Source organism: Macaca fascicularis, chromosome 12, assembly GCF_037993035.2.
Source record: "Macaca fascicularis isolate 582-1 chromosome 12, T2T-MFA8v1.1".
NCBI classification, from domain to species: domain Eukaryota; kingdom Metazoa; phylum Chordata; class Mammalia; order Primates; family Cercopithecidae; genus Macaca; species Macaca fascicularis.
In genome coordinates, this window is record NC_088386.1 from 65,455,795 (window position 1) to 65,482,939 (window position 27,145).

At 37.6% G+C, this 27,145-nt stretch overlaps 1 protein-coding gene across 9 annotated transcripts in view; it reads left to right on the forward strand.

Annotated features, from left to right (window-relative positions):
• The window catches only part of UBR3 (ubiquitin protein ligase E3 component n-recognin 3), a 268,922-nt gene that overhangs the window by 78,089 nt on the left and 163,688 nt on the right, over positions 1-27,145 (forward strand). For all 9 annotated transcript variants that reach the window (XR_012421203.1, XM_005573426.4, XM_005573427.4 and 6 more), the window contains exons 9-17: positions 4,761-4,940; positions 5,974-6,107; positions 14,020-14,106; positions 22,649-22,714; positions 22,803-22,892; positions 24,944-25,072; positions 26,005-26,057; positions 26,151-26,284; positions 26,641-26,726. Coding sequence is in view for 8 of the 9 variants with exons in the window: in XM_005573426.4 (XP_005573483.1) it covers positions 4,761-4,940; positions 5,974-6,107; positions 14,020-14,106; positions 22,649-22,714; positions 22,803-22,892; positions 24,944-25,072; positions 26,005-26,057; positions 26,151-26,284; positions 26,641-26,726 (959 nt within the window). In the remaining variant the exon portion in view is untranslated. The remainder of the gene's footprint in view (positions 1-4,760; positions 4,941-5,973; positions 6,108-14,019; positions 14,107-22,648; positions 22,715-22,802; positions 22,893-24,943; positions 25,073-26,004; positions 26,058-26,150; positions 26,285-26,640; positions 26,727-27,145) is intronic.

Genomic DNA, 27,145 nt, shown 5'->3' on the forward strand with positions numbered 1-27,145 from the left:
AGGAAGCCAGTGGTCATAGTTTAAACTTTACCTTACTTGATTTTCAGTCGCATTTCACACTGTTGATTCTCTTTCTGTGGCCCAGCACTCTTCTCTACTTATCCTATCAATATTGGTGTTTCTTAGCACTTTGTCCTCGTGGCTCTGCTTTTCACACTTTTCCCATATTTTTCTGAAATGATATTATATGGTATCAGTTGCTTTTTACATATGCTTCTAATGCAGTTAGTCTTTTCTGGAAATTCTTATATAAATTGAATTTTCAACAAGCTGAAGTAAAGATTGTTGAGATCTTTAAATATAATTTTTTTTTTTAGCAGTAAATTACATTATTTCCAGCCAAGGTCTAAAACTATCTTTAGAAGTCTGCAAACTTTGCCATACTATTTTTTCCTCTTTCAGTAGTAGCATAAGATATTATGATATATATTTACTGCTTTTCTAAAAGTATCATAAGCTTTTCCCATTTTTACAGTAAGTATTAGAATAAACCTGAACTACCCATAACTAGCCACAGATACTACAACAGGATCTCTGTACTTTCTTTTTATTTTTTAGCAGCCTCTATCTAGCCTTGGCTTGAATTGTTGTTAAATGATATTTTAAAATTTTATCTATACTTTTAATAAATACAGGAGCTGATACAATGAGAATTTGCTTGGCCACAGCAATAGCTGAAGACTAAAGGGAAACAGCCTTATAGTAGTACGTGATTCCTACCTTATACTTTTACTTTTTTATATTCAATATTATACCGTATGCTTTGTGGTTCCAAACATAGCTCATAATTTTTCATGTCCCAGAATTTATGTTAGAATTTGTCTTTTGAAACAGTCTTTGTAAAGTGGAATCTAAAACCATGTGTTGCATGACATGGGAATGTCTGTAGATGCTCATAATCCCAGATTGCCTTTCCTCCCTGCATATCAAGCTACTTATTGAACTATATGTTTGGATGTCTATAAACACCCCAAACACACAATGTTCACAGCAAAGACTCATTATTGCTCCATTAATCTGACTTCTTTTACATTATCCTGTGTGTGTGTGTATGTACATGAGCACGTGATTGTGTATTTTGATTCCAGTGTCTAACCATTCTAAACAGTTGTGCAGCCTAAAAACCTAGGAGTTGTCTTTGACTTCTTTTTACTCCATGCAGATATAGCAGACGTTACCAACTGTCCTTCAAATCTTTTGAATATCTTTACATAGCCTCTTCATCACTGCATCTTTTTGCCACCACCACAGTTCAAGCCATGGCCATCTCTAAGCCTCTCATCTCTTGTTGTTGTCACTCTCCTTCAGTCACTTTTTATATTACACTTCTTATAATGTTCCTCTCCTAAAACCCCCTAGTGGCTTTCCATTCTCTTCATGTGAACGCTAAAGTTCGGATGCTGGTTTATAAGACCCTGTAACCTCATTTGTACCATGCATCCTCTGCATTCTTTCTTCAAGTGATTCTAACCTTTTCTTATGGTACTGCTCCTTCTACCTATAGCACCATCTACTCCACCATCACTAGTTTATCTGGCTAATCCTAATTCCTGCTTTATTTTATAGGCCTCAGTTTAATCTTCACTTCCTCAGGAGAGTCTTTTTTTTTTTGAGACGGATTCTTGCTCTGTCACTTAGGCTGGAGTGCAGTGGCACAATCTCGGTTCAGTGCACCCTCCGCCTCCCAGGTTCAAGCAATTCTCCTGTCTCAGCCTCCCGAGTAATTGGGATTACAGGTGCCCGCCACTATGCCCAGCTAATTTTTGTGTTTTTAGTAGAGGTGGGGGTTTCACCACGTTGGCCAGGCTGGTCTCGAACTCCTGACTTCAGGTGATCTGCCCACCTCGGCCTCCCAAAGTGCTGGGATTACAGGTGTGAGCCACTATGCCCAGCCAAGTCTGTTCTTGAATTGTAGTCTAGCTTTATTTGTTCTTTTTTTTTTTTTTTTTTGAGACGGAGTCTCGCTCTGTCGCCCAGGCTGGAGTGCAGTGACCAGATCTCAGCTCACTGCAAGCTCTGCCTCCTGGGTTCACGCCATTCTCCTGCCTCAGCCTCCTGAGTAGCTGGGACGACAGGCGCCCGCCACCTCACCCGGCTAGTTTTTTGTATTTTTTAGTAGAGACGGGGTTTCACCGTGTTAGCCAGGATGGTCTCGATCTCCTGACCTCGTGATCCGCCCGTCTCGGCCTCCCAAAGTGCTGGGATTACAGGCTTGAGCCACCGCGCCCGGCCTATTTGTTCTTATGACTCCCTGTACTTTTCCCGTTACAGCCCTTATCACACTCTGCCTTCTTAGGTATTAATCTCCATGAAGACAGAGATCATCTAAATCTTGATTTATTTACTACTTTATTCTCAGAGATTAGTTGAAAACCTGACCCTTAGTAGGTGCTCAATAAATATTTGTTGATGAGTGAATTTAATTTAACACTGAATCATTGCTCTTTATATCTGTAATGAGGAAAGTACCAGTTTGAGTAAAAATAGAAGTCCTAATCATTTTATTTCATTAATGATTCCAAGGCGTTTTTCACAAGAACAGTAGTATTTAAGCAATGTCAGGAAAATAGTGAGTTTGATTAATTATATTCTGCTTATTCATCCTCTGGTTTCAATTATATACAACAGTGATTCTCAATTTTTAACTTAAAAAAAATCCCAACATTCCTTAGCACTGTCGCATCAATATCAATGGCTCACTAGCTCAGAAGTGGAACTGTAGTTGTCAGTCATGGGGGTGCTTTTCAGAATCTCAGGGGTTAGTATAAATAATTTGTAAGAAGCCCCTAATCCTTACTTCCTCATTGAGTTAGACCCTCCCTTGTCCATTGAGAAGTACTGAAAGAGAGTGTACTTAACTTCAGTAGGCCCTGTTCTTAGACATTGTTAAACTTACTTAATATTTGGCAAAATAATTGTGTGGACTGAAACCTAAGTTTAATGTGTGGAAATTAAAAAGTGCAGTAGAGGCCTTCCTGACTGATGAGTATGACAGGTAGGTAGGTAGTTGAATAAGTTGGTTAAAGTGAGGACTCATTTAAAAAAATGGTATGAGCTGGGTGTGGCGGCATACACCTGTAATCCCAGCTGCTGAGGAGGCTGAGGTGGGAGGAATGCTTGAACCCAGGAGTTTGAGTCCAGCATGGGCAACATAGTGAGACCCCCATCTTTGAAAAAATATATATATACCTTAAACATTGTATTGTAACTTAAAACACAGAACTGCGTGTTCATTCTCCAGGCTTTTAACTTTGGGCAAAGTATTTTCAGGATATGGTTTCCTTGACTGGAGTTCTCGTTCATCTTTTTTATAAATAGCACATCTATGAAGCATCATCTGTGGATTCTAATTTTAATCTCTTTAAAATAGAGTTAGAATATAAAGCAATCTGAGTGTAAAATATACTTATAGGTTTTATGATTTTTCTGTCCCAAGGTTTTTTAGCTTTTTTTCCTGGCACTTGTTTTTATTTTATTGTCTCTCAAAAGCATATGATTCAGTTTCTGTAATACCTCTCTGTGCTTTCACATGTCATTAGTTCATATACTTTTGATCTAAATTGTGTAATTATGAAAAAAAGAACAATTAGCATAAATAGAAACAAAAATTGACTCTGGGTAACCATACACCCCAGCTTGTGTACAGGGAATGAGCTACGAGCCTTGAGCATTCCATGTATTATGGGTATTAATATGCTTTACAATGGGAATGGAAACTTCCTAGTCCAGTGAGTCAGTGAAGTTGGAATAGGTTAAAGTGAGCTAATACATATATACTAATAATTTTTAATGCTAAATATTTTGTACAAGCCTATCCCCCCACCACCCCCAACGATGTATTTAAACTACTTTTTTTCCACAGCTTAAGAAGTTGGTGTGTGTGTGTGTTTTTCTTTTTTTAAAATGTGTTTTTTCTTTTATCTTTGAAATACTGTTTGCTAAAAATTGTATTGATGTATTCTTTGAATAGAAGAAAGGAATTAAATGTATGTCTCTTGAAATCATACAGATTTGATTGATAAGATGAAATGAGATTAATCTAGGGGTAAAAATTTTTTATTGATTGGATCAGAAAATATTGCATTGGCCGGGCACGGTGGCTCAAGCCTGTAATCCCAGCACTTTGGGAGGCCGAGGCGGGTGGATCACGAGGTCAGGAGATCGAGACTATCCTGGCTAACATGGTGAAACCCCGTCTCTACTAAAAATACAAAAAAAAAAAACTAGCTGGGCGTGGTGGCGGGCGCCTGTAGTCCCAGCTACTTGGGAGGCTGAGGCGGGAGAATGGCGTGAACCCGGGAGGCGGAGCTTGCAGTGAGCCGAGATCGCGCCACTGCACTCCAGCCTGGGAGACACAGCGAGACTCTGTCTCAAAAAAAAAAAAAAAAAAAAAAAAAAAAAAGAAAATATTGCATTATATCATTAGAATCAAGAAAATAAGGTTTTATAAACATACAGCTACTTCAGTATCATGTCATATATTGGACATATGGTAATAATTACTGTAATGATGTGCTAAGTACTTTTTGTTAATGCTTCATGTAATTATTTTAAGATGGATGTTTTTATTTTCCACTTTATAGATGAGGAAATTGATTCAGAGAGTGTAAATATTGTGCCTAAAGCCATATAGGTATTAAATGGAAGGCTGGGGTTTGAATTTAGGTATATCTGATTCTAAAGTGTATGTATTCTGTATTATTTGTTAAGCTTTTAAAAAAATCTTATGACATTTTTGGGTTTTGTATGTCTTTTTTTAGATGAAGAAAATAGTTTACATGTGGTAGTGAACTGTGGAGAAGCATTACTGAAGAATAACACTTATTGGCCTCTTGTTAGTGATTTTATTAATATTCTTTCTCATCAAAGTGTGGCCAAGAGATTTTTGGAGGATCACGGTTTGTTAGTTACATGGATGAACTTTGTATCTTTCTTTCAAGGTATGAATTTTACTGGTACCTTTGTTAATTTTTTGGTTTACAAAATTCCTAATGCTAAATTATTAAGCATCAATTAAAATATAATAGCATATCATTCAGACTACATATGAAATATCTCATTATTTTAATTGGTATTTGTAAGTACTCTAATAAATTGTTCATAAAACATACCAAGGAATTAGGAAAAGTATCAAATGATTGAAAAAGAAACGGGAGTATAACTTTTTTAAGCATTTAAAAAATTTAACTTAATTTTTTTATTTTTAGTAGAGACAGAGTCTCACTATGTTGCCCAGGCTGGTCTAGAACTCCTGGGCTCAACCAATCCATTTGCCTCAGCCTCCCAAAGTGCTGGGATTACCAGGATTAGCCACTGTGCCTGGCTTTGAAGCATTTGTAACCATTAATCTAGAAATGTGAAATCTATTCTCTGAGAAAGATTCATAACACATAAAACTTTCAAGTAAGATCAATTAAAATTTTTTTCAGTGGCTCACGCCTGTAATCCCAGCACTGGGAGGCCAAGACGGGTGGATCACGAGGTCAGGAGATCGAGACCATCCTGGCTAACACAGTGAAACCCCGTCTCTACTAAAAAACAAAAAAATAGCCGGGCGTGTTGGCGGGCGCCTGTAGTCCCAGCTACTCGGGAGGCTGAGGCAGGAGAATGGTGTGAACCCGGGAGGCGGAGCTTGCAGTGAGCCGAGATCCGGTCACTGCACTCCAGCCTGGGCGACAAAGCGAGACTCCGTCTCAAAAAAAAAAAATTTAATTTTTTTGACTTTCTTATTAAAAGATATTCAGTTTGTTACATGAGACAATTCATAACATGTTTCTAAGAAAACTTAGTTTGTAAAAAATTCTGAAAGGACTAGATTATTTCATTTTTAGTCATTTGCTTCTGTATGTACTGTGTCAGTAATGCCGTTTGTGTGCATAAATGTGTTTGGGACTGGGAACTGTTGTACTTGATATTTAATATGAATGTGTGCTTCCACTTGACAAAGTTTATATCTGCTTTAATTTTTGCAAGGTATGAACTTAAACAAGCGAGAACTAAATGAGCATGTGGAATTTGAGTCTCAGACCTACTATGCTGCCTTTGCTGCTGAACTTGAGGCCTGTGCACAGCCAATGTGGGGGCTTTTATCACATTGTAAAGTTAGGGTATGTTGGAAATATTTTTGTTAATTTCTGTGTTTATTTAAGAAAAAGACTTGTGAAAAATATTGGTTTGTTCATTTGTATATAATGTGTAATGTTTAATTTTGTTTCAAATTGAATTCAACTTTATGAAAATTGACCCGAGACGGTAATTTTCATTCTTAGGCAGTTTGGAATTCATTATTATCAGATTTTTCCAGCCTATTGCTATTGTGAACAGTCTTTGGAACTTCATTAGTCTCCACATTCATCTTTATTGTTTCATTTATTATCAGTTACCTAATGCTTCTTATCTTTCAAGGAGTAGGATAGTCCTCAATGTTACACTTTCAAGATTCCAAGGACAAAACAAGTATAAATTTCAAAAACCTTCCAGTGATTGTTATATAATGTATATTATAATATATACTATTATAAGCATTGGTTTGATGGGTCTCCAGAAACTTTGGGCAATCCAGACAAATGGAATCCCTGACCCTATTAAACTGAAGACTTGACTAAAATTTTGATATATGGACACCATGCAGTTCCAGCCTATTGTCCTGTACCAGTAATCATGCTGGACAAGATTTTGTAGTAGACATATTTTGAAGCCCTGGGTTCTAGTTTTGGCTCTGCCTCTTTTTTACTTGGGTGACTTGGTCAGCTCATTTAAAAATATTTGAATTTCTCAGTCTGTTTACTGACCTTTTAAAAACAAAGTGAAAGAGAAATGGACAGTAAATCTTGCTCTTTGTTATTGTGAAGCTCTCTTCCATCTACCACTTAAACGTATGTGTTTCTTTAAGTAGATTTATACTGTGTTTTGTTAGTTCAACCATTCCCTAAATGCAAATGACTCACAACCTTGTTACAGTCTTAATAGATTCAAATTTCTTTTTTTCTTTTTTTAGAGGGAGTCTCTCTCTGTCGCCCAGGCTGGAGTGCAGTGGCGCCATCTCCGCTTACTGCAACCTCCATCTCCCAGGTTTAAGCAATTCTCCTGCCTGAACCTCCTGAGTAGCTGGGATTACAGGTGTGCACCAGCACACTTGGCTAATTTTTGTATTTTTAGTAGAGACAGGGTTTCACCATGTTGGTCCGGTTCAAATTTCTAACAGGTCTGATTATTAATGTAGATCCCCTTGTAGGTACATGAATTTTCTCAGGTTCTGAATTAACTTTTAAAAACTATCTGTCCATACAATATTTCCTTTTGTGCCCTTATTGTCATTTAATGGTATCTTAAATTACTTAATTGTCCATTCTGGAAACTTTCTTCCCTTGCTGTACTAGTTGTGTTCAACCTGTAATCAGATACTAAGAATCTTTCTTTCATTCCAGAAATATTCCTCTCCTGCTTTTTTCCTTTATTTCTCTGTATTTTAAAAATATGGATTATTAATGTATTTTAAAAATGTGGATTATTAAGGTAACTTAACTGGTTTTCCTATTTCTAGACTCTTTCTACTGTGACCTAGCTCAATACCAAACTTACTTTTCTAAGCTCTATAAATCTCCCTCTCCTTTACTTAAAAATCATTCAAGTTCTCATCACTTTATAGGATAACATCTATTTTTCTTCTAGAGACATTTAAAATTCTCCACAGGTTGCCCTCAACTTGGCTCTCATAATTCATTATCTTTTATTTTTTATTTTTTGAGATGGAGTCTCACTCACTGTCGCCCAGACTGGAGTGCAATGGTGCGATCTCAGCTCACTGCAACCTCTGCCTCCTTGGTTCAAGTGATTCTTCTGTCTCAGCCTCCCAAGTAGCTAGGATTACAGATGTGCACCACCATGCCTGGCTAATTTTTGTATTTTTAGTAAAGACAGGGTTTCATCATGTTGCATAGACTTGTCTTAAACTCCTGACCTCAGGTGAACTGCCCACCTTAGCCTATAATTCATCTTCTTATATCACCTCTCCCTCTGTACCTTTATTGGATTGATTATTATTCCTCAACGTGCAGTGTCCTTTCTTGATTCCTGTGCTTTTGTTCAAGCTAGTCTCTCTCTTTGGCATACACTCTTTCATTCTCTTTTGTTGGCTCAGTGTTTTTCTTGCATGAGAGTTATCTTGGAAGCTTAAAAAATATGTATGCATGAGCCCCACTGTCAGAGGTCCCACTAGCTATGCAGTGGGACCTGGGTAGTGATTCTAACCAAAATGAAGAACAATTAATATTAACTCTTTGAAATTTTAAAGTTTTCTTCAAATATTCTGAAGACTCAGATATATAATCTACTCATTTATTCCTCCAGTCAGGTTGTTTTCATAATGTACCTTGTTTAATTTCCACTGTAGCATTTATCAAGAAACTGTCATATAATATGAGGTTTGTTTGTTCATTTATTCAAAAAATATATGCCAGACATTATTTAGATGCTTAAATTTTTGGTACTGAACCAAATAGATACAGTTCTTGCTCTCATGGGTGAGATAAACCTTGAGTAAGTAAACACATCTGTTTACTTCACAAGCTTTCGTAAAGTGCTTTTTGGGAAAATAACAGGTTGTTATGAGGGAGAGTAATGAGTATGAGGACTGATGATTTGAGTATCAGAGAATGTCTTTATGAAGAGAGAATATGAAGGGCCTATCTCTGTGAAGGTTAAATTGGGGTTAGTGGTAGTCGCGCGGGAGATTAGAGGGAATAGCCTACCTTCGGTAGGAAAGTGATTGGTCCTTTTTTTTTTTTTTTTGAGACGGAGTCTTGCTCTGTCTCCCAGGATGGAGTGCAGTGGCACGATCTCAGCTCACTGCAAGCTCCACCTCTCGGGGTTTACGCCCTTCTTCTGTCTCAACCTCCCGAGGAGCTGGGACTACAGGCACCTGCCATGACGCCTGGCTAATTTTTTGTATTTTTTTTAGTAGAGACAGGGTTTCACCGTGTTAGCCAGAATGGTCTCGATCTCCTGACCTCATGATCCGCCCGCGTCGGCCTCCCAAAGTGCTGGGATTACAGGCGTGAGCCACTGCGCCCGGCCGTGATTGGTCTTTTTAAGGAATTTGTGGCTGGAACCACAGAGTAAACAAGGTGGAGTTGGAGAGAGAAGCAGAGATCAGATTATTATTGCAGATATTCGCAGATCATGTTAAGGACTCTTGGATTCAATTTTAAGGAGAAACCACTGAAGATTTTTAAGCAAGGGTTTAATGTGATCAGATTTACCCTTAAAAGATCATTCTGTTCCTGGAGAAGACTGGATTTGAGCAGGAGTAGCGTGGGTGGGAAGCAGCAAGGCCAGGAGTAAATAGACCAATTAAGATGCTACGATAAATTGATCTCACTTGTATGTAGAATCTAAAAAAGTTGAACTTATAGCAGTAGAGAGTAGAATGATGGTTTCCAGAAGCTGGGGCTGAGGGAGTGGGAAATGGGGAGATTTTGACTAAAGGATACAAAGTTTTAGCTAGAGAGGAGGAATAACTTTCTGAAATCTATTGCACAGCATGGTGACTGTAGTTAATAATAATGTATTTTACATTTCAGAATTGCTAAAGGAATAGGTTTTTAATGCTCTCACTACAAAAAATGATAAGTGTCTGAGGTGATGGATATGTTAATTAGCTTGATATATTCATCCCACAATCCTTGTGTGTGTGTGTATATATATGTGTATATATATATATACACATATATATATCTGGAAACATCACATTGTACCCCATAAATAAATGTAGTTATTATTTGTCAACTAACAGATGCTATGACAGTAGTCTGAACATGAAATTCAGGTAGCATATATATTTGATATATATATATTCAAAGTGTATTTTGGATATTCAAGATGTATTTTTGAGGTAGCATCTACAGGCTTGGTGATGGATTGTACATTATTGATGAGAGAGACTTTTGAGTTACTGTGTATGGAAGTGCTATTTACAAAGGTAGTAAAGACTGAGACAATGTCAAGTTTAGAGAGATCAGAATTAGCTTTAAATAGGTTAAGTTTGAGATGCCCGTGAAATGTCCAAGTAGAAATAGAGAATAGACAGTTGGATATATGAGTCTCATGCTCAAAAAGTAAGTCTGGACTGAGGTTATACATTCTAGACCCTTCGACATATAGAATATATTTATCACCAAGGGATGGAATGAGATTAAATAGGGAGAAGAGAGATGTGAACCCCGAAGAAAAAACTGACATTTAGATATTAAGGATAGGGAGAAGAGAAAAATCAGAAGAATGCCATGTCATGTATGTAAGCCAACAGAAGATACTCAGTAAAGTGGGTTGATATGATATTGATATAAAAAGATCAATATTTTAAGAAGATTATTCTGACTACTGTGTTAAAGATGAATTTGAATTATGAGGCTGAGGTTATGTTTATCTCTTTGATAATGAAAAATTATTGTTTCTGGGCAGTAGTTCATATTTCAGCTTTGAAGGCTAGAATTACAATGCAGTATGGTTCTCCTAATCTATGAAATAAAGAGAACAGAGAGAAAACAGGCTCCTGTTGTCCTGGCAGTATCAGAGAGTAACTTCTCAGTTATAGGAGCATCTGGTTCCTAGATAAGACATTCTCTTGGTGAACACTTACACTATGTGAGACATTGTTCTAGGCACTTTTCATATATTCTTATCTAACCTTCATTGTATCTCCTATAAAGTACATGGCATCATTCTGTTCTTTCAGAGGTTAAATAACTTGCTTAAGTTCACATACTATAAGTAGACACTGAATTTGAAAGCAAATTCATCTGATTTAAAAACCAATGCTCTTTATCACTTTGCTATAGTTGTTTTTTAAGCAAGAATGTCCAAAGCTTTTTAGTTGCAGTGCTGTCAGGGTTTAGAAGTATAAACTAGAAGAAACACTATTGTTTATAGGAAAAAAAATGTTATTTCTCTGTTTAAATTTTCTACTGTAAAATATAAAACTTAAGGATTAAGTAATTTAAAAGGAAACTTCACTTGATAAATTACTGTCTTTGTATGATTGCATTGAATGCTATTTGATTCTTGAAAACATTAAGGGCTAGTTAAAAAAAGTAATACTACTGAGATAGCTCAGTCAGTACAGCATCATACTTTTAATGCTAATTAACTAATGACATGAAGATTGGATAAGAGGATGACACGTTTCTAGAATTTTACTGATACTTGCTTTCTAAGGAGAAAATTAAACTGCAAAATCTTCATCCGGTGGCAACTATAGGGTACTATAGACTTGATAAAAGATTAATGTGGTCTTGACTCTTTGGAGCACTTAATTACTTGTCACACATAGTGTTAACCTATGATACAGAGCATTTTATGTACATCATTTCACTTGCCTCTTCAGGACAGTACTGGGAAGTAGGTTGTATTATGCTCGTTTTTACATGTGGAGAAACTGAGACTCATAAAATTTAAGTAATTTGCTCAAGGTCATAAAACTACTAAGTTAGCATGCATACTGACTTTTTTGGGGGTTGGGGAGTGGTAGTAGTGGGAAGATAGGAGAGAGACAATCAGAACATGATTATGAAATATGCTGTATTTATGAATGGAATTAACTGGTCACTGTTTTAAGACTCTTAGTACCTACTTGTCAAATTGTTCTCCAGAAGGTGGTACCAGTTTACATTTGCACTAAGAGCCTGTAATGGTACCCCATTGCCCAAATGCTTGATGAAATAGGAGAACATTTGGTTTTAAAAGTTTATTTATCTGTGAATTACCTGCTGCTTTAGTTTGGTTATGACAGATTATTTATGAAAACTTATAAGTGCCATTAATTTGTTTTCAGTGAGAGGTGTGGAATAGAATGTATAAAATAATATTTTATAAATATAAATCTCATATAGCATAGATTAAAACAGGATGAGAATGTTAGTAAGGTGACCAGGTAAGTGATTTTGGTCTGTATTGTGGCAATGGAAATAGGCATGAAGCTATATGATAATATCAAGCAAGAATTGACATGACATGGAGATGAGTAAGGTGAAGGAGAAGTCAAGAATGAATGTGAGACTTTCAGCTTTTTAAAAAGGCATGTTTATATCATTTACATAGGTAGCTGATGAGTTTAACCCACGTGGCTTTGATGCTTTCTGTACTTACACATTATACATTGATACCCCAAAATATCTTTTTTTAACTTAAATAAAATTCACCATTTAACCATTTTAAAGTATATACTATTCAGTGGTTTACAGTGTATTCACAAAGTTTACCACTACTACCACTATCTAATTCCAGAGTATTTCTATCACCCCCAAAAGAAATTGCATACCTCCCAATTCCAACCTCCCCTCATCTCTTGGAAATCACTAATCTACTTTCAGTCTTTATAAATCTGCCTAGTCTGCACATTTCATATAAATGGAATCCTGTAATATGTGGCCTTTTGTGTCTGGCTTCTTTCACTTAATGTAATGCTTTCAAGGTTCAGCTGTGTTGTAGCATGTCTCAGTACTTCATTCCTTTTTCTATCTGAGTAATATTTCATCATATGGATATACAACATTTCATTTGTCCTTTCATTAGTTGATAGATATTTGGGTTGATTCCACTTTTTGGCTGCTATGAATAATACTTCTGTGAATATTTATGTACATTTTTTGTGTGAACATATGTTTTCAATTATCTGGAAATACACATAGGAGTGGAATTACTTGGTTGTATGGTAACTCTATATTTAACTTACCAAAGAACTGCCAAACTTTTTTTTTTTCTTTTTGAGATAGGGCCTCACTCTGTTGCCCAGGCTGGAGTGCAGTAGCGTGATCATACCTCATTGCATCCTTAAACTCCTGGGCTCAAGCAGCCCTTTCACCTCAGCCTCCCTCCCAAGTAGATAGGACTATACATGCATGCCACCACTCTTGACTAATTTTTAAATTTTTTTCGCAGAGACAGAGACTTGCTGTGTCCCAGCTAGTTTTGAACTCCTGGCCTCAATTGATGCTTCTGACTTGGCCTCCCAAAGTGTTGCCATTATAGGTGTGAGACACCGTGCCCAGCTGCAAACAATTTATCAAAGCAGCTGTACCATTTTACAGTCTTATCAGCAGTATATGAGGATTCCAGTTTCTCTGCATCCTTCCTAACACTTTGTTTCCTTTTTTAAAATTATGGCCTCTCTAGTTGGTGTAAAGTGGTATCTCATTGTGGCTTGATTTGCATTTTCCTATGATGTTGAGCATCTTTGATTGTGCTTATTGGTCATTTGTGTATTTTCTTGGAAGAAATGTCTTTTTAAATCCTTTGCCTGTTGTTGTTGTTGTTGTTGTTGTTTTTGGTGAGCAAGCCTATCATTATTTCTATTTCTGTTTAATTTGGAACTCACCTATTTTGGTGGATCCGTTTTACCACAAAACATTGTAGTTGTGTTTTACAGTACTCTTACTTCAAGTGGCACACACATCATGTCTTTTCCCTAATTCTGTTGTAAGTCAAGGTATTCACAGGTTACTTACAGTCCGCATATGCTCTGCCCTTTCTTTTTAATTGTGTAAAATATACGTAACATTTACCACTAACTATTTTTAGCTGTGAAATTCAGTGACTTGAAGTACATTTACAGTGTTGTACAACTCTCGCTACTGTCCATGTCCCATACTTTTTCATCAGCCACAAAGAAGCTGTGTACCCATTAAACAATGACATTAGGGAATTTATAATAAATTGGTGGGGGGGGGGTCTCCTGAAATGGAGTCTGATTTAAATCTATTTAAAATCTATTTCAGCTTTCATTCATTTTTAGAAACATATTGTAAAAAAGGAAGCATATCGACTTTTTAAATTTTCATATTTGTCACTGGTTGGTTATGAAGGGACAGTTTCTTGAAATGGCAAATATAATATTGAAAATGTTTACATTTTACCATTTTATGTATATACAATGCATATAATGATTATGTATTACATATAATTTAATGTTGAAAATATATGTTTATATATTATACATTTATTATATATAACTTACTATTTTAGGAAACTCAAGAATATACCCGAAATGTTGTTAGATATTGCCTTGAAGCTCTTCAAGACTGGTTTGATGCTATTAACTTCGTAGATGAGGTATGTATATTTTCTGATGTATGTAAAGACATTTAAGAAAAGTGTTAGATTTCATTTAATGTTGAAAATAATACCTTTTCATAGGAGAGGGGAGAAGTAATGAACGTATTAGGCTTTGAAAAAGAGAAACCCAAAGGGGAGACTAATTCTTTAGTTCTTTGACATTTAGGAAATTCTGGAGCACACTAATATGTCTGCTTATTTCCTAGAGAAGAGTGGCATGATTTGTTTTTCCATTATGAAGTATATATGTTTCATTATTTCTTATTGAGTGAAAATTAGTTTCAGTTGAATATATAAAAGTGACAATGCAAGTGTGAGTAGGATAGGGGAGATTAATGAAAAGGGTATCACAACTCTATTAATTGGACAGTGTTCTGCTTGTCAGAGTAGGAAAAGATGGGCTTGAACAAAGGTGATTATTGTTAATAATGAGAAGAGCTGGCACAGGACTTGGTATGTATGAATTGAACAAGTAATTGCTTTTATTAGTCAGCCAAGTTTACCATCAGAAGCTCCTATTCCTCTTATGAAGCAGGGTCAGAATATGCCATATGCAAAAGAAAGACCATGTTTCAGACAGGTCACCCCCACTTCATCTGGTTTCTGAACCCTGGGCACACAGAACATTGCTGTGTGTTTGTGTATATGTGGAGGGTAGGCAAATTTTATCTCTTGTGTGTATGTGTGTTTTTTTCCCTTTCTGTTTTAAAAATTTTTGACACAATCACAAATCTATTGGAAAGTTGAGTGAACAAAGAACTTTCTATTCTTGAACCATTTGAGAGTTCAGTTGTTGACTTGATGCCTCACTACCCCCATGCATTTAAGTGTTTCCTACAAACAAGGATATTTTCTTATATAGCCAGAATGCAACTATAAAAATCATTAATATATTATTAACGTTTAATTCTTATAACTCATTTATGTTTTATCAGTTGTCCCATGATATCTTTTATAGAAAAAGGATCTGGTTCAGAATTGCATTTTGCATTTTGTTATCATGTCTCTAATCTCCTTCTGAGACATTTTCCCAGTCTTTCTTTGCATTTTAGGACAGTGACTTTTTTTTTTTTGAGACAGAGTCTCACTCTGTTGCCCAGGCTGGAGTGCGATCTCCGTTCACTGCAACCTCTGCCTCCCAGGTTCAAGCAATTCTCTTGTCCCAGCCTCCTGAGTAGCTGGGATTACAGGTGCGTGCCACTGCACCAGCTGATTTTTTAATATTTTTAGTAGGGACAGGGTTTCACCATGTTGGCCAGGCTGGTCTGGAACTCCTGACCTCAGTTGATTCACCCGCCTCAGCCTCCCAAAGTGCTGGGATTACCGGTGTGAGTCACTGCTCCTGGCCAGGACAGTGACATTTTGAAGAATGCCTCTCAGTTTGAGTTTGTTTCATGATTAGATTCAGATTATGTATCATTTTCAGGAATATTACAGAAGTGATGTTGTAGTCTTTTCATCGCATCCTATCTGGTGGTTTGTGATTTGTGTTCTATTACTGATGATGTTCCCTTTGATCACTTGATTAGGGTGGTACCTGTTAGACTCTTTCATCATAAAATTACCCTTTTTCTCATGTAATTAATAAAGTATTTTGTGATCCAGTTTTTAATTCATTCATTTATTTTTGTCTCTAGAGATTCATAGTTTCTATTTTATTCAGTGGGTTATAAGCTATTTCCGTCATTATTTGATGCTCAAATTGCTTCAGATTTGGCCAGTGAGAGCCCCTTTAAGCTTAGTTTCTGCTTGTCCCATCATTTTTTGAGAACTTCCATGTTTTCTGGCCCATCAGGATGTTTCAGACTCATAGTTTCCCCATCCATTCCTGGAATCAGTCATTTCTTTATGGATCCCTGGTTACTTTTAGTGTGGAACAATATTTAGAAAAATCTAGGTGCTACATGTGCTCATTGCTATTGGCGTATCACTGCTCCCAGGACTTCACAGTGAACAGAGGAGTGTATGTATGTAAGTACATATACATATTTGCATCTATATTTTTTTGTCTACAGTGAAATCTGTGAGTTCAAACTGATATTTTTAATTCAAGTTTAACACTGTAGGATTTATTCTAGTTTTCTTCAATAGTGGAAAACCTGGCTTCCATTATCTTTTATATGTTTACTTATCTATAAATACATATTTATTTATGACCAATCTCACATATAAATATGAGAAGCGACTCTCATCTCAGTTGCCTCTCTTTCCCCTGCATGGATGCCTCTTTTCCCTGCTTTGACTCTGAGTCCTCATCCTAGTACCCCTTTTCCCACACGTGGACACCCTCCTCATCCTGCCTGGGCTCTGACTCCCCACTTTGGACTGCCCTTCTGTGGAGAAGCCCTGTTCACCCTCTTTGTGCTTGAAATTCCCGCACCAGGCTCTTCCTGTTTTTGGATGTCCTTCTCATTCTGCCTTGGCTCTGATGCCTCCTGCTGGGCTCTTTGCACATGTGGATAATCTCCTTACCCAGCTTGGATTTTGATTCCCTATTCCAGGCTGGCCCCCTGTATTGTTGCCCTCCTTACCTCAGTCAGGCTGTGATTCCCCATTTGGAGGCCCTCCTCACCCAGATTGGCTCTGATGCTCTACACTGGGCTGCCCTGCTGTGTGGGTCCCCTTTGACTCTGTCCACGTCTGATGCCCTGTGCTAGGCCACACCCCCTATGCCTGAGCAACCCCTGACATCTCAACCCCTCGATTACCCCCAACAGTTGCCCTCCTCAGTCTGAGCTCTGACTTCCCTCTCAGTTTCCTAACCTTTAGATGCTTATTTTACCATGCTCCCTCTCTTTACCTTCCAGTGGCTTTAGGAATGGTTTAGGAAGGGAAGAACCCTTTGTTATCTTTAATTCTAATCCCTCCTTTCCTGAATTAATTTTTCTTTACCCCTCATTACCCCTCCCCCAACACTTGTGTCAGCTCTTAGCCTTCAACCTGGATTTTGTCCATTTGGATTTTGATTCTGCCCTGACCAGCTCATCTTGATTCTTTGCTTTGTGTAATTGTTGGTCTTTAGGCTTAAATTCTGTTTACATAAATGGTAATAGGTCAGTGTTCAGAGAGAATATTCTCCAGCCTTCATGGAGCTCCATCCCACTTCCAGCCTGCTTCCCTCCTTCTTCAACCTGTCCAGGGTCAGTCCCTCAGCTGGAGCTTTAACTGAAGCTTTTCTCAATCCAGCTTTCTTTGGTGTTTGAAACTTCAGGAGTTATTGTTGAAATAGTAGCATCACTAAGGCAGCAGTAAGATTGAACTGGGGGAAAATTATACAAAAGAAAATAATATTTAAATTAATCATGCTTGGAATCAGGAGTATAGTGAAGGACAGTTAGAATCATGTATGACATACAGAGCAGCTGAACTCTAGGAAATAGTGTATTTGTTTTTCACACAGAAATATTTTTAGGAAGATATTGAATGTTCTAAAAAATTTAAATGGATTCTTAAAAGAGTAGAAATTAAGTATAGAACTTAAGGAATCAAATAATATGTTATTTATTTATTTATTTATTTATTTATTTATTTATTTATTTTTGAGATGGAGTTTTTGCTCTTGTTGCCCAGGCTGGGGTGCAGTGGCACAATCTCGGCTCATTGCTGCCTCCACCTTCTGGGTTCAAGCGATTCTCCTGCCTCAGTCTCCCGAGTAACTGGGACTACAGGCTTGTGTCACCATGCCTAGCTAATTTTTGTATTTTTAGTAGAGATGGGGTTTCACTGTGTCGATGAGGCTCGTCTCGAACTTCTGACCTCAGGTGGTCCACCCACCTTGACCTCCCAAAGTTCTGGGATGACAGCCGCGAGCCACTGTGCCTGGCCCATGTCATGTTTTTATATGGTGCTTAAAGGTTTTATTATTCCTCCTTTTTTTTGTCATTGGGAAGTGGAGATGCAGAGATATTAAATGACTTGCCTATTGTTATGTAGCAAATTATGGTACTTCTGGGTCCACAGTCCACATTTTGGAACTCCTTGTCTGGTAGTGTTTTAACTATATTGGTTGTTGGCAGTGGAAAGAGCTTTAACGTCAGGCAGATTTGAGTGTAAATTGTGACTCTGCCATAATTTAACTAGCTATGTGGCCTTGGATAGATTTTTTTAGGTTTAATTTTTAATATATTTTTACTTTTTTTTTTTTTTTTTTTTTAACCCTGCTGAGCCCATTTCCTCATCTGTTGAAGTTGGTAACATTAACCAGTGAGGATTGACTAAGAGGCACATATTACATGTGTGATAAACATTAGTTCTTCTTCCATCCTCCCAAAGTGTTGAGATTACAGATGTGAGCCATTGTGCCTGGCCAATAATATGTTTTGAACTGAAGTAAGCCAAATCAATCATACAGAAACAGGGGATGGAATACATTTTCCTATAAGATAGGCCATTTAAGAGTTCTTAAAAATATGAATATCATGTAGGGCAACAATTGTGAGTTTGTAGCAGAGTGGGTTTGGCTAGAGTCCTCTGGTAAGAGGAAAGTAGAACATGCATTCATATAGCAAATATTTATTGAATGTTTACTATGTTGTAAACATAGGGGATATAGTGGTAAAACAGTCCCTAACTTAAGGAAGTGGAAGACAAGTATATGGTTAATTTGATTCCTGTGCTTCTGTAAAGTTGTGACCAGGTGCCATGTAGGAGGATAAAAGGGAGCACCTGACTTAGCCTGAAGAACCCAAGAAAAGCTTCTTTGTAGAAGTGTCAACCGAGCAGTCTTAAAGATACATTAATCCAATGGGAGAAGGGATATATAACATTTGGGGCAGAGGGAATAGTGTATATACAAAGGCACAGAAGCTTAGTAAGTTAGGGGCAGTACCTATGGTGCATGAATTTGTGTGACAGATGAGGCTGGAGAGGTAAGCTGTTTCTTTCAGGAGTTGGAAGGTTATCAGGAGGCTAAAACCATAGGGAGTCATTAAAAGATTGTGAGTGGAAGAAGTTCAAGATTAAATTAATGTTTAAGTAAGACCACCTTCTGGCAGCATATAGCGGGTAATAGAAGATATGTTAGTCAAGATTCTTTTAATGCAAGGGGAAAAATAATTTAAAGCAGCCTGAGTTAAAGAAGCAGTCATTTATTATTAATACATAGGGGTGTCTCAGGGTTAGGGCACCTGGACCTCAGGGATGGACTGAAAATCTGAATAGGAGCTCTTGTCGCTTGCCTTTGCTTTGCCCTGTGTGTGTGTGCCTCATTTTTTCTTCCCTTCCCGTACTTTGTCCATGTGGTGAAATACTGCCTTCTTATAGTTGCCTAATGTTACCATTTCAGGCATACTCCCAGATTGTCTATGAATGTCCCTGAATCCCAGTTCCAATTTTTTAAGAGAGAAAATCATTGCTCAGGCTGGGTCAGATGTCCCCTGCCCTGCCTCCAGTCAAATATGGCTATTATAAACTTGACTGTCAGGCCCCAATCTCTGTGTGTGGTTGAGGTGGCAGAGAGTGGGGAAGGGAGAGACATTCTGAGAAGATGGGAAGCTTGTGAGCTAGGCAGACACCACAAAAGGTGTTTTATGGAAGATAATAGTAGAAGTAGCAGTTATCACTGAAACCTAGGCACTAGGTGTTGAGTGCCTGAGCTAAGGTTAGTTAGGTGCAGTGTAGACAGAAAGAAGAAAGTGGATTTAAGAGATTATTTAAAAAATAAGTAAACATAATTTGATACCTCATCAAATATAGGAGGCTTGTGAGAAGGAGGAAGTCTACATTTCATATTTAAATTACTGGGAATCTGGAGAAGAATTATTGAGGAGGATTGAGTTTTATGGCAAAGATACTGAGTTTGGTTTGAACACACTGTATTTGTAGTCCCATGGAATATTAAGTATTGATGTTCAGTAGACACCTGAAAGTGAGATTTGGAGTTCAGGAGTTAGATTTCTGCTGAGATTTGGGAGTCAACTGGGTAGAGTTAGCAGCTGAAGCTGTGTATCTGGATAAATTCACATATAATGAGAAGACTATAGAGTGAAGAATGGAATCCAAGGACTATCAGTATATATAGGAATAGAAGAAGCGCTTATCAAGTAGCCAGTCTGTGATATTAGACAAGGAAGGAATATGGACTTTAACATTATGGAGAATGTGAATATAGGATATGCTAAAGCCCTGAAAGATAAAATAGAGTTCATGGCTTACTAGTTAATAGCAATATGTACTGGGTGCTGTGCTGTTTTACTTATTTCTCGCAGCTGCCCAACTCTTTATTATTCCTACTCTAAGGACCAGACAGCTTAGGCACAGAGAGGCAACTTGCCCAGTTTTACAGGTAGGTGGCAGAGACAGGATTCTGCACTTAGGGCGCAGGCACGGTGGCTCACACCTGTGGTCCCAGCACTTTGGGAGGCTGAGACAGGTGGATCACTTGAGGTCAGGAGTTTGAGACCAGCCTGGGCAACATGGTGAAACCCCATCTCTACTAAAATTACAAAAATTAGCCGGGTGTGGCAGTATACGCCTGTAGTCCCAGCTACTCAGGAGGCTGAGGCAGGAGAATTGCTTGAACCCGGGAGGCAGAGGTTGCAGTGAGCTGAGATTGCGCCGCTATACTCCAGCCTGGGGGACAGTGCGAGGCTCAAAAAACGAGTCTGCATTTAGGCTGGGCATGGTGATTCACGTCTATAACAACACTTTGGGAAGCTGAAGTGGGCAGATTGCGTGAGCCCAGAAGTTCGAGAGCAGTCTGGGCAACGTGGCAAAAACCCTGTCTCTACCAAAAAATACACAAATTAACCAGGCATGGTGGTGTGTGTCTGTAGTCCCAGCTACTTAGGAGGCCAAGCAGGGAGGATGACTTGAGCCCTGGAGGTGGAGGTTGCAGCTAGCTGTGATCGTGCCACCATACTCCAGCCTGGGCCACAGAGTAAGACCCTGTCTATTAAAAAAAAAAAAAAAAAAAAAAAAAAGAGTCTGCACTTACCCAGTCTGCTTAATGCCTCAAAGGAAATAGAGAGAGATTCTGACTTAGCTAGTTAGTGTAGAATATGTTACTAAGATGATTATGGTAATGGAGAGCAGACTTTTAAAAATTTTATTTTTAATTGTGGCAAAATACACATAAAACATAAAATTCACTATCTTAATCATTTTTAAGTGTACAGTTCAGTAGTGTTATGTGTATTTGTATTGTTGTGCAGCCAATCTCCATAACTTTTTTGTCTTGTAAAACTGAAACTATACTCATTAAATAGCTACTCCCCATTTCCTCTTCCCCCAGCTTCTGGCAACCACCATTCTACTTTGTATCTCTATGAATTTGGCTGCTCTAAGAACCTCATATAAGTGGAATCATATAGTTACTTTTTGTGACTGGCTTATTTTACTTAGCATAATGTCCCCAAGGTTTATTCATGTTACAGAACATTGTTATCATTTCCTTTCTTTTTATGGAGGGCAAACTTTTATTTGTTAGAACACATTTTTGTAGCCTTTACCTATTGAGGAGGATGTTATTATCTTATTGGTTTTGAAAAAAATAATTATTTCAGGGATGGTGACATATTTAGACTCCTTATAACCTCTATAATGATATGACATTAGCATAATTACCTGAATGTCCAGTATAAAAATTTTTAACAAGAGAATATTTACTAAGAACTTAAAAAGCATTAAAAGCAAACAACACCTTTTTAGTTTTTAACTCATTTGTTTAAGAAGGACAGCTGTGGTATATTTTTGCCCTGCCCTGTAGTGATTTTGTGATCCATGGGATTCACAGATTTAAAATACAGTTTTTGTAATATTTACAGGAATGCGTAACGTCATTCACATATTTTTTACGAAGTTTTGTATGGAGGCTGGTTGTTTGGTACTGATTGGAAGCATCTTATCCAACTGGTGAAGGAATCTAACGATGCCCTGCATTTATACCTCTGTTTAGGGATTTGGTCAGAGTCTTCTTACCGTTTTGAATATGACAGTGGAGTCCAGATTAGCTCCCCGGTTCACTACTTTTGAATTTTAGGAAGTTACTTAAGTTTTCTAAGTTTGAATTTTGCTACTTGTAGAATGAGAATGTTAGTAGTTCCTACTCCATAGCATTCTTCTGAGGATTAAATGTGATAATGTGAATAAAGTGCTTAGCATGGTGACTGGCACATAGTAAGTGTTCAATGAATGTTATGTGTGACCGTTACTCTTATTACTGTCATGATATTTGGTATACATGCGTTTGAAGAGTCCCAAATGGTCTCTGTAGCTGAAATCCATTCCATGCCTTGTTTTAATAATGATTATTTACTTTGGCTAAAGTGAATTTAGGAAATATTAATCTGTGCTGGATGCTTCAGAGGATTCAAAGTTGAGTAGAATACGATTTCTGCCTTTAAGAAACTTATGCTTAAGTGTTTAAAATGGGATAATTTTATCTGTAGTGATTTTAGAATCTGCATCTTCTAAAATGTTAAGTTTTGAATTTAAAGTATAGGAATAAATCCAGGTGAGAGTATGGTTTAAACATTTTACAACCATCTTAAAATTTCTGTAAAATAGTCTTTGACTTATGGATTTTGTTTGTTTATTCCAGCCAGCACCTAACCAAGTCACTTTTCATCTGCCACTACATCGTTACTATGCTATGTTTTTGAGTAAGGTAAGACTGTCATTAAAGAGTTCTGTTCTTTTTTTTTTAATTTTCAGAAATAAGAATTGAATTAGTAACTTTTTTATTATAATTTTAGGCTGTGAAATGTCAAGAACTAGATTTGGATTCTGTTTTACCAGATCAGGAAATGTTAATGAAACTAATGATTCACCCACTCCAAATTCAAGTATGTATTCAGGCATTTAAAAACTTTTGAAGTGGATTCCTTGTTTAGGAGATTCTTCCTTTATTTATTTGCCTTTCATTGTTATTATAGCTGAGATGTTTGAAAACTTTTTTAAAAAAGTTGTTATTGTGTTTTTGCCAGATTATGTTTAGGTATTTTTTCATTTTATGAGATTTACTTTTTAGTTTTACTTTTTCCAGGAATTCTTTTCATGATATTTACTTATGGGGTGGTATTTAACATACTATATAGCACTGTTTTGGGAGTCAGGAGATCCGAAAGATTCTAGCCTTGGTGCTACCACTGTTTTATTTTCCACAAAGTTTAGGGTAATTCACCTCCTTGATTCTTAATTTCCCTATCTGTATAATGTGAGGAGAAAGAAGAGAGAAGAATTAGCTTAGATAAGCACTGTGATTTCTTTTAATACCAACACTGTAATTTGGCAGGCCAGCTTTTTATATACATGCACTTCAATTTTTTTTTCCTGGCAATTTTAGATTTGTTAATTATAATATTATTGAACCTGAACTCTGGGTGTTAGGAAACAGATAAAATTATGACTGCTTGAAGCTGGGAGCGGTGGCTCACGTGTGTAATCCCAGCACTTTGGGAGGCCAAGGCGGGCAGATGACGAGGTCAAGAGATTGAGGCCATCCTGGCCAACATAGTGAAACCTTGTCTCTACTGAATATACAAAACTTAGCTGGGCGTGGTGGCATGTGCCTGTAGTCCCAGCTACTCGGGAGGCTGAGGCAGGAGAATTGCTTGAACCTGGGAGACAGAGGTTGCAGTGAGCCGAGATCACGCCACTACACTCCAATCTGGTGACAGAGTGAGACTCTGTCTCAAAAAAAAAAAAAAAAAAAAAAAAATTATGACTGCTTAGTTTTAGTTGACACTGGACATAAATACATGAAGAATTGAATACTGATATAGTGAGAACATTTATTCTAACCTCCAATATTTGGAAAATTAGTAGTATAGGTTTGAGTTAGGGTGAATTAAAGATGTAGAATGTATTCATTGACTTTGAACAATTGGTTTTATTTTATGCTTATTCCAAGTGTCTTTCTTTAAACATGTATATTAGGATTGTTGTTGTTACTTAGAGTTTTCTTAAGGGAGAAATAGAGTGAAACATAAGCATTGATTTCTTATGAAAGATGTCAGTGAAAGTCATTATAAATGTATCCAGAGGCCAACATGGAAAACCAACTCATGTTTAAACTAAAAAAGTGGCTATGGGCCGGGCGCGGTGGCTCAAGCCTGTAATCCCAGCACTTTGGGAGGCCGAGATGGGTGGATCACAAGGTCAGGAGATCGAGACCATCCTGGCTAACATGGTGAAACCCCATCTCTACTAAAAAATACAAAAAACTAGCCGGGCGAGGTGACGGGCGCCTGTAGTCCCAGCTACTCGGGAGGCTGAGGCAGGAGAATGGCGTGAACCCGGGAGGCGGAGCTTGCAGTGAGCTGAGATCCGGCCACTGCACTCCAGCCTGGGCGACAGAGCAAGACTCCGTCTCAAAAAAAAAAAAAAAAAAAAAAAAAAGTGGCTATGGCCGGGTGCGGTGGCTCAAGCCTGTAATCCCAGCACTTTGGGAGGCCGAGATGGGCGGATCACGAGGTCAGGAGATTGAGACCATGCTGGCTAACACGGTGAAACCCCATCTCTACTAAAAAATACAAAAAATTAGCCAGGCGAGGTGGCGGGCGCCTGTAGTCCCAGCTACTCGGGAGGCTGAGGCAGGAGAATGGCGTGAACCCGGGAGGCGGAGCTTGCAGTGAGCTGAGATCCAGCCACTGTACTCCAGCCTGGGTGACAGAGCGAGACTCCGTCTCAAAAAAAAAAAAAAAAAAGTGGCTATGTAAAAACATAATTATTGTTAAAAAAAATGTAGAAGTGTATATTTCAACTGATTAACATTGGACAGAATATCGGGCTCATACTATGATTACATCATTAAATATTTTGAAATGGTTATTTATAATATTTTGTAAAGATTGAGTTTAGATAATTTATTCTTTGTCCAATTTACTTTTATTAGGCAAGTCTTGCTGAAATCCACAGCAATATGTGGGTAAGAAATGGTCTACAAATCAAAGGACAAGCCATGACCTATGTCCAGTCTCATTTTTGTAATTCCATGATTGATCCTGACATTTACCTGTTACAGGTAAGCCAACTAGATAATGCAGATATACTTTAGAAGTGTCTCATTTGTACCCAAGGGATTTTAATTTATAGAGGTGACTGAGAGATGACATGGAGAGGCCGATGCCACTGAAAGAATAATTTATTACTTACATTTCCCAGGAGAAGAGGCATACCACCCAACACAAGACTACAAGGAAAGCACCAGGTTTTGGTCAAGAGGCAGAAAGGAGTGAGGGGAGAGCCTAGGCAAGAGCCTTTATTGGGGTTTCTACGGGAAAAGCAAGGCAAGGCAGGATTGGCTAGTTTGAATAATTCCAGCAGGTTTTGAGGCATAGGGGCTGAACCTGACTCTGTGGTACCTGGCCCTGGATTGATTTAGAGCAGGGGAAATACTAGGTTGATGTATGAGAGTTAGATAAAGACAATGATTGGCTTTCATGATGGGCATGTTCCCAAGTAAGTTGTTTATTATGTTTAGGAATTAGCTGGCTCTGGGAGGGAGTATCTGTCTTCAGGCCTGTAAGGCCCCTCAAGATGTCAAAACATTATAACATACAGAAAATAAAAATCATGGCCAGGCGTGGTGGCTCACGCCTGTAATCCCAGCACTTTGGGAGGCCAAGGCAGGCAGATCACTTGAGGCCAGGAGTTTGAGACCAGCCTTGCCAACAGGTTGAAACCCTGTCTCTACTAAAAACACAAAAATTAGGCAGCTGTGGTGGCACACGCCTGTAATCCGAGTTACTTGGGAGACTGAGGGCTGAGAATAGCTTGAGCCTGGGAGGCAGAGGTGGAGGTTGCAGTGAGCTGAGATTGCACCAGCTTGGGTGACAGAGTAAGACTCTCTCAAAAAACAAAACAAAACAAAAAACAAAAAGTATAGAAAAACATGATTAATAGAAGAAGGAAAACTGAATATTGAGAAATAAAGCATTTTGTTTTCTTTTAAAGGTTTGTGCTTCTAGACTTGACCCAGATTATTTTATTTCATCCGTCTTCGAAAGGTAGGCATAATTTTATTAAGACAGATATTAGGAAGTGTCCAGTTAATTTTGTTTTAATTTATAAAAATATGTTTCAAATATTTCTTCTTGTAGATTTAAGGTAGTGGATTTGTTGACAATGGCATCACAACATCAAAATACAGTACTTGATGCAGAGCATGAGAGGTCGATGTTAGAAGGCGCTCTTACATTTCTTGTGATTCTTTTGAGTCTTCGTTTACATTTAGGTAAAACTCACTGATACTAATACTTAGGTATTAACTGTTTTCCTCCCTTTCTCCCCATCCCTGTAGTAGAACTGGCTTAGGGAAAAAAGGAAAGGATGTAGATAAATTTAAAGAATGTTTCAAACTCTTGTATGTTGTACTATAGGTATACCTTTTAGAATATCCTTAAAATATCCTTTGCTTAAGGGAACTGCAAATAGCAGTTAAACTACAGTTATGTTTAGAGCATTGCTTCTTTACTCTTTAATTTGAAACATCCTGTAGTTGGTAAAACAGCTTAATGAAAAATGTGGTAATTTTTTTCTTTATAATTTATGTATACTCAGATTTGTTAATTCTGTTTTTAATAATTTTAGGAATGTCTGATGATGAGATTCTCAGGGCGGAGATGGTAGCCCAGCTGTGTATGAATGACAGGACACACAGTTCATTGCTGGACCTCATATCCTTTTAAAATTTTAGTTTCTGTTAGTTGCAGGATCTAAAATAAGTAATTTTTATGATTAATGGTTTATCAGTTTTTTGATTAATTGTTTTTCAAAGTTGAAAAATAACAGAAAAAGAAGAATGCCAGTTGTTTGCTCAAGTGTGTATTCAGTGCTGGTGACTGTTTTTTTTTTTTTTTTTTTTTTTAACCTCCTATTATTACCTCTTGGGGAACTCTTCTTGGACTTTAGAGTAGATTTCAGGACAGATTGATGGCTTTGGCCACCCCAGCATTTAACCTTCTAGGACAACATTACTGAACGTTTTGTAAAAGGCAGCTAGGTCTATTTTGTCTGTGTAGCCAGGATGCAATTCATGGCGAACAGTTAAAGGTACACCTTAAGATTATTATTACCAGGATTTTAAACATTTTGA